General features: G+C 43.8%; 1 protein-coding gene across 1 annotated transcript; it reads left to right on the top strand.

Annotated features, from left to right (window-relative positions):
• The first annotated feature begins 3,036 nt into the window (after nt 1-3,036).
• On the top strand, nt 3,037-7,104 carry LOC137499626 (cuticle protein 21.3-like). Its single transcript, XM_068227127.1, has 3 exons — nt 3,037-3,048; nt 6,436-6,694; nt 6,746-7,104. Exons 1-3 carry the CDS (start codon nt 3,037-3,039, stop codon nt 7,102-7,104), a joined length of 630 nt encoding a protein of 209 aa, XP_068083228.1.
• The last annotated feature ends 990 nt before the right edge of the window (nt 7,105-8,094 follow it).

The following is an 8,094-nucleotide window of genomic DNA, read 5'->3' as shown; positions in this document are numbered from 1 at the left end:
GTATTTTTTTTTTGCTATTTGCTTTACGTCACACCGATACAGATAGGTCTTATTGCGACGATGGGATAGGAAAGGCCTAGGAATTGGAAGGGAGCGGCCGTGGCCTTAATTAAGGTACAGCCCCGGCACTTGCCTGGTGTGAAAGTGGGAAACCATGGAAAACCATCTTCAGGGCTGCCGACAGTGGGGCTCGAACCCAATATCTCCCCATTAATGGATACAGGCCGCACTTAAGCGACTGATCGGTTAAGTTGGATGGCAAACAATGCATTTTCAGATCCCGAAGATTTTCGTTGTGCGCCAAGTAGGCCCTAGTTGATAACGTGCGCAGAATTAATGATTACCAAGTTAATTGAGTTCTGTCGAGGATTGCAGGAAAATACGTGGCTGGTACTCGTGCGTAAGATATGTTTGCCAGGGTTCAATGGCGCAGTGCTCTGGGTTCTCGACTTCCAACCTGAGTGTCTCGGGTTCGAAGCCAGGCGATTTTGTGCGGGATTTTTCAATAGGATAATCGGGAGTTGGCAGAAAGGGCATGCGGTCTTAAACCTCAGGCCACATCCTAAACAAATCTGTGAAAGAGGCGTTAATAATAGTAATAATAATAAACTATCATGTGCAAGCATTTTAATTTTACGCCATTTGTCTGCCTGCTTGTCAAATTCGACATTTCGTTTTACTCTAGGCCTGTTAGATGGCAGAGTATACGAAATTTCTCTCGGGCGTCTACGGCTTAGTTTTTAATGCATTTTTTCGCCTAAATACCAAATGTACTCCCAGAGATCTTTTACTCGACGACATCGTATGACATGGATTGACGAACAGACTTCTTTCCGCCCTTCAAATTTCGACTGCCTATGCAGGTTTTGAACCCACAATCTCGGGATCCAGGAAGATCAAAGAAATATATTATTTGGTTAATCAGGTCACTAGGAAGCTCAAGCTTGTTTTAACTTTGAAATTTTAGTACTATGTTCATCAATCAATAATGAAGATTCATCAACTGACGTAGATTCATTGCAAACGTCATCAATCAATCAATCAATCAATCAATCAATCAATCAATCAATCAATCAATCAATCAATCAATCAATCAATCAATCAATCAATCAATCAATCAATCAATCAATCAATCAATCAATCAATCAATCAATCAATCAATCAATCAATCAATCACCACTGATCTGCATTTAGGACCATCGCTCAGGTGGTAGATTTACTTAGTATTTTCTTAAATGTTTTCAAAAAAGTTGGAAATTTAACATACTAATAATTACGATCCCTAACTACTCTTCTTCCTATAAACGAGAATTTGACCCAATTTGTCCTCTTGAATTATTCTACTTCTACTTTCTTTTTCAATTTGCTTTACGTCGCACCGACACAGATAGGTCTTATGGCGACGATGGGACAGGAAAGTCTAGGAATGGGGAAAAAGCGGCCGTGGCCTTAATTAAGGTACGGCCTCAGCATTTGTCTGGTGTGAAAATTGGAAACCACGGAAAACCATCTTCAGGGCTGCCGACAGCGGGGTTCGAACCCACTATCTCCCGGATGCAAGCTCACAGTTGCGCGCCCCTAATCGCACGTCCAGCTCGCCCGGTCTCTACTTCTACTACCGCTTTTTCCACACCTGTGGGCTCGCGGGTGCGGTCTGTTCGCACATGTGGATTTGGTCCTGTTTTACAGTCTGATGCCCTTCCTGACGCCAAATTTGTCCTCTTTAATTACTCTATATTCATATTATGACCTTTCCTAAATTTCTTTTTTGCAATTTGCAATTTGCTTTACGTCGCACCGACACAGATAGGTCTTATGACGACGATGGGACAGGAAAGGCCTAGGAATGGGAAGGAAGCGGCCGTGGCCTTAATTAAGGTACAGCCCCAGCATTTGCCTGGTGTGAAAATGGGAAACCATGGAAAACCATCTTCAGGGCTGCCGACAGTGTGGTTCGAACCCACTATCACCCGGATGCAAGCTCACAGCAGCGCGCCCCTAACCGCAAGGCCAACTCGTCCGGTGGGCTAAATTTCAAAGCTCCACTGAAGCTTATTCGTCTACTAATGGCATTCAAAGCCATCTCTCCACTTGTATCTCGGATCATTCCACTTAGTTGAACCGTCTCCTTACTCCCAAGTTTTCCCAGGTCAACATTTTTATAATTTTCGTAACACTGCACTTTTGACGGAAATCACTCAGAACAAATGTTCTCCTAGTCTCTGGATCTTTTCCAAGCGAGTTGGCCGTGCTGTTAGGGGCGCCCAACTGTGAGCTTGCATTCGGGAAATAGTGGGTTCGAACAACAATGTCGGCAGCCCTGAAGTTGGCTTTCCATGGCTTCCCATTTTCACACCAGGAAAATGCTGGGGCTGTACCTTAATTAAGGCCACGGCCGCTTCGCTCCAACTCCCAGACCTTTTCTATCCCATCGTCACCATAAGACCTATCTGTGTCGATGGGACGTAAAGCCACTAGCAAAAAAAGAAAAAAATACTTTAATTAAGTCCACGGCCGCTTCCTTCCCACTTCTAGCCCACCGTTGCCGTAAGACGGTGTTGGTGCGACGGAAAGCAACTTCTAAAAAAAGTAGATCTTTTTCTCGAATCAAGTAAAGAGTTAGTATTAGGAAATGTCAGTACTGACCATAAAAATCACGAAGGAGCATCGGTACAGAAGTAACAGAAAGCAATAGATGACAAGTTGGTTACCCTGCCTACTCCATCCACACACTGAGCTGAGGGGGTTCAATTTATTAGTCTGAAATATTAGACATTTTCTGTCGAATAACAAAGCCGGGCTTCGGCGTTATATCGCAACATAATGTTCAATCAATAACCAGGTAGTCAACCTTGAGTTTTGCATGTGAGGTGGTTTAAACAACTTGTGTGATAGTTTCAACACAAGCTCGGATACGTGGCCCAAATATTTCCCTTGACCGTGCCAGTGGGCGGGGTGGGTGGTGGTGGGTATATATGGTACGCTCACATGTCTGTAATGATACAGTTCACGAATATTCGTACAACCACCACCATCATGGCATTCAAGGTAACTAGTGTGTGTTCGTCTTGTTTTCATGAAGTAGCGGAGAATTTTTGTTTGTAACTTCGAGCATTTACTGGTTGAGTGAACCAATCACCTGTAAGTTGCCCTTGAAGAGTGTCTGTGTTTATTATATAATCGGCTGAGAACTTCCCTTTTCTATTCAACCAAAGCAAAACCCATGGCGCAACAGCTCCGTAGGGCCATACCCTACCAAGCGACCGCTGCTCAGCCCGCAGGCCTGCAAATTATGACGTATACTGTGGTCAGCACGACGAGTGTTCTCGGCCGTTATTATTGGCTTTCTAGACAGGTCGCTTGTATGGGAGAATAATAATTTTCCCCCGAAGTGCATTCTGCGTAATGTATTGACTTGAGACTAGGAATACCGTGGGCCTTTGGATTTTTGTGGTGCACGTACTTTGTGTTAAATTGGTTTAGTGCTGAGATTGGGAACCGCGTTGTAGAGTACCGTTTGTGTACACAGAGCAAACAATTTTGCCGGAAAATTAACTACCAGAATAGCAGACATTTACAATGTCGAAAGGACAAAGCATCCATTATTAGTTTTGTTTCATACAACATTGTGTCGAGTTTCATATGTGTACGTTCATCAAACCAATGTGGAGTGGATCCTTCCGATACTGTAGTTACTTACCAACTACAGTTCATGTAAAAGAGTTACATGCGTGCTTACCAGATGGTTACACTGCGTCGTGTGGGCGAGTCAGTCATAAAATGAGCACAACAGTCTTGTATGTTACAGATAATTTTGTTTATAGCGGCCCTGAACGCAGCGTAACAATTGATTGAATGGTGGGCCTGAATGAAATGGGCATAATGCCAGTATCTTAAGATTTTTAAAATATCCTATAGGAAGAAATTCAGCTTAATATTAAATAAAATATCGTACGTTACACGGGTGAAAGTTATTCACGAATTCACTTCGACATTCCTACCTCACCCTCAACTGATACGGGAAAACCTCTATTTCGTTTCTTGTAATATAAATAGGTTTGTATTAAATTCTGATGAACATTCACTAGTGATTAAACATTCTTAAACTGACTGAAATCCCTCCTTTTTTCTATGAGTGAGCATAAGAAAACTGGCTAAGACCTCTGAAGGCGAATGAACAGGCACACTGGGCCGGAGTTCACTCATAAAATAGACTTTTCTCTTCTTTTCTTCATCTGCTACAGCTTCAGAGAGGTTTCTGTATTCTCCTTCGAATTTTAAATTCATAGAAGAACAAAAAATGAGGAAAAAGGGAACGGTATATGTGATAATAATGTCAATATTTCTCATCAGTAGGGTTGCTGTTAGAATCCCGAGCAGTGCAGGTGCGATTTACGAAATGAAAGAAGTCGCATACCTGTAGCTAATTGCTGATGATCACAAGTTTAACAGTTACGTAAACCTTGCTGGTTTGCGTTTTGCGATTCTGGTGTGTCTCATTCAATAAATATAAGAGTAAGCCTGTGATAGCTAGCGATATTCTCGATACCCTGTGGCCTGCTTGGAGGCATGTGGCCTCCGATGAGGCCTGGTGCAGGTCCTTCGAGCGGACACCGTATAGGCGACCTGCGCGTCTGTGAGGATGGGCCCCTACCTATAATGAATTCAAATGAAGAAGACTACACACACACACACACACACACACACACACACACACAAACACACAGAGTCCGCGAGCCATCGGAATTAACCAGTGAAGGTTAAAAACCCCGACTCACCCGGGAATCGAACGCAGGACTCTCTGGACCAATGGCAAGCATGAGGGCCCAAATGCCATATGTACCGTACGTACTGTATATTCATAGTTGTCAGCCTGTACAAAGATAGGAAGAATGTGGGAAACAAATCAACTGCTAGATGACGGAAATGTTGTTATAAATATATCGAACGTATACCTTTTAAGGTCAATTCGTCCTAGGTGTGTAATTTTGTGGGCATTTCATTACAATGATACTAATTCATACAAGGAAATCGGCGAGGCCACAACATTTAGTTTAAGGGTATTATTACGTGTCACTCTCCAATTTTGGTCGTATCTTTGGAGCAGAGTAGTTGAATTTACGATAGTAATATAGATCCCATATTACATAATCAAGTAAACATTCGCCTCTACCTAGACCTTCCCTCGACTGCCGATCATTGAGCTAATACGTTAGAAGTTAGAGCATAGTAGCCTTAGAGCTCACAATGGATACTTCATTAGAAGGACATCAGGTCTCCAACAAGCAAAGATTATTTGATATTGCATTTAAAATAGGGGTTATATACGCACTTAGCTTTCACAAGATTTGAAGTCGAATTTGTTAAAATAATAATATCCATAGGATGGTAATGAATAGCATTCAGTTTTCTAAATACATAATGCTCAGATTGTCTTCTTTCATATTTCTTAAGAATACATTCTTATGAAGGTGAGAGCCGACATAAAATAATAATAATAATAATAATAATAATAATAATAATAATAATAATAATAATAATAATAATAATTTCGGTGGATATTACAGACGGATAGCAATTGCCTTTTTCTGCTGGAGGGTCTTGCTGTCCCAGGCGTGTGAGTTACAGGATATTAGGTGACAGCACGAACACCAGTCCCCAAGTCAAATTAATAAACAGCTAACAATTAAAATTACACGACCCAGTTCGGAACAGAAGCCTGCACCCAGAGGCCCGAGGACAAATCAGTGACCACTCAGTAATAAAGCCAGAGAACTCGTACCCTTGTTTTCTTCAAGGTCGCGCACCTTATTTCAGGCACACCCCGATTGGAGGCGAGCTGCTTGGACCTTCATAACAACATATTGGACCGGCCCTCCTGCTAATCTTAAATCTCTGAAGGTATCGGGAATCGAATCCAGGCGTTCGAGGATGACAACTAATAGCGTTAATCATTACATAACTCAGGACGACAATTAAGTAACGTTACATAAGAGGAGCGTGGTAGCTGAGCGACTTCATCACCGGCTTCTCACAAATGCGGCTGCATTTTTCGTGCACACGGTACCTTTGAAATGAGGACATCGCGGTTCTGAAGTTCGAATTCTACGTAAAATTGTATAGCAGCTCAAAACAAAATGAGCGCATGCTATTAAATGCTCTTCTCATTTAGTATCTTGTCAAGCTCATTTTTTTTATTATTTCACCGACTATGTAGGTACACACTCTGTCGATACCCACAAAAAACATTATATCTCTAGCTACGGTTGTTTCTGAGAAAATATTCTTACGAAGAACTTAAACGATACTACGCGCTCATTCCTTTTTGAATGACTGTACATGGCGTAGCTTTGATCATGATCTTAACTGCCACATAATACTAAAACCTTAGCCCTACTTGCTTCAATATGGCATGATTATCTTGTTTGTTGACAGCTTTTCGTCCTCGCCGCTGCCCTGGCCGTAGCTCACGCCGGAGGCCCCGCCGCCTACAGCATCAACACCGCCACCGCCGACTTCGGCTCCCTTGGATCCACCCAGGAGAGCACTCTTAAGGGAATTGGCGGTAACAACGTCATCACCCAGTACTCCAAGGCTGTAGACAGCCCCTACTCCAGCGTGCGCATCAGCAACAGCCGTGTGAGCAACGACGCTTTCGCTTACGGCGCTGGTTACGGTTATGCCGCTCCTGCTCTCGCCTACGGAGCTGGTGCCGCCGCTCTCGCCCCTGCTCTCCGTGGTGCCGCCGCTGGTCTGACCTACGGCGCTGCTGGCCAGTCCTTCGGCACCTCTCTCCACGGACACGCTGCCTACGGCGCTACCAGGCTTGCCGCCCCCGCCATCGCCGCTGCTCCCGCCCTCGCCTACGGAGGTTATGCCCGTGCCGCTTACGCCGCCCCCGCCATCGCTGCCGCTCCCGCCCTCGCCTACGGAGGTTATGCCCGTCCCTCTTATGCTGCCCCCGCTCTGGCTGCCGCCCCCGCCCTCGCCTACGGACACGGTCTTGCCCGTGCTGCCATCGCTGCCCCCGCTGTAGCCTACTCTGCCGCCCCCGCCGTAGCTCACGTATCCTATGCTGGTCTTGGCGCCCACTACGCTTTCTAATTCTCTCCCTCCATTCTTCTCTTCCCCTTCTGTTCCTCTTCTTCCTTCGTCCGAGCATTTCAGCCGGCTGTATGCCGCGTCTGACTAATAGTAAAGAATCCCCTGCATGGCCGACCAATCGTAACGATGCGGTGAATGCCATACTTGTGTTGCTTTCGTTTTTAGAAAGCTTTATGAAAACAAACACAAACATGTCATGAATTTCACGTATTTATTTCTAAATAAATTATTATATAAAAAATAAAATGAAAGTATTTATTTAACCATTGTTATCAATTTCTTTATTCGTTCATATTACTTCCCTAGGCTGTACAGTACTCCTCATTTGTTCCTATCTGATGACTGGTATTGTGATAGCTGTCTGACACTCTACTTCACCTAGACTAGCCAATGTTGGATCACCCATTAGAAAGGAGCACATAAAGAAGAGACCTCGCGAGTGGATTAGAGGGATGCTTCCTGATCCCTTTCTTCACGACCTGTTATTACTGGACAGCATGTTTGTAGTCTGCGTATAAAGATATGTATTGCATTAACTTTGGCAAGGGCTGTGATAGAAGCAGCCATGAGCTATGTGTTAAATATCTTCCTGCCTGGGGCCGATCACTTCAAGTTACACATTTACCCGGAGTTGTAGGAGAAAACCATGGATATCCACGCTAGGGTGACCGAACGATGAATTTTAGTCCGCTTTGCTATCATTTTATGTGTTCCAAGTTTAAAGGCCCACACTTTACCTATTTCTCAATCCAATGACAGACCCGGGAATAGAGCTCTGGACGATCAGGCGGTTCCAGCAGCTGTATTTCAGAGAACTGGGATAAGTGAAGAAATTTGTTCGATTACGGTACACTTTAAAGAGTACAGTAGGCATAGAGTAGAAGAACCACTTGGCATTGTGTGGTTTTAATATCGCATGTACAACTTCAGAATCAAATTTTATCAATCCACGTCACATAATTTCAAATTCAGTATTATTCTCCAAGGTTT

Source organism: Anabrus simplex, chromosome 1 (genome assembly GCF_040414725.1).
Source record: "Anabrus simplex isolate iqAnaSimp1 chromosome 1, ASM4041472v1, whole genome shotgun sequence".
Lineage (NCBI taxonomy): Eukaryota > Metazoa > Arthropoda > Insecta > Orthoptera > Tettigoniidae > Anabrus > Anabrus simplex.
This window is presented reverse-complemented; position numbering and strand designations above follow the sequence as displayed.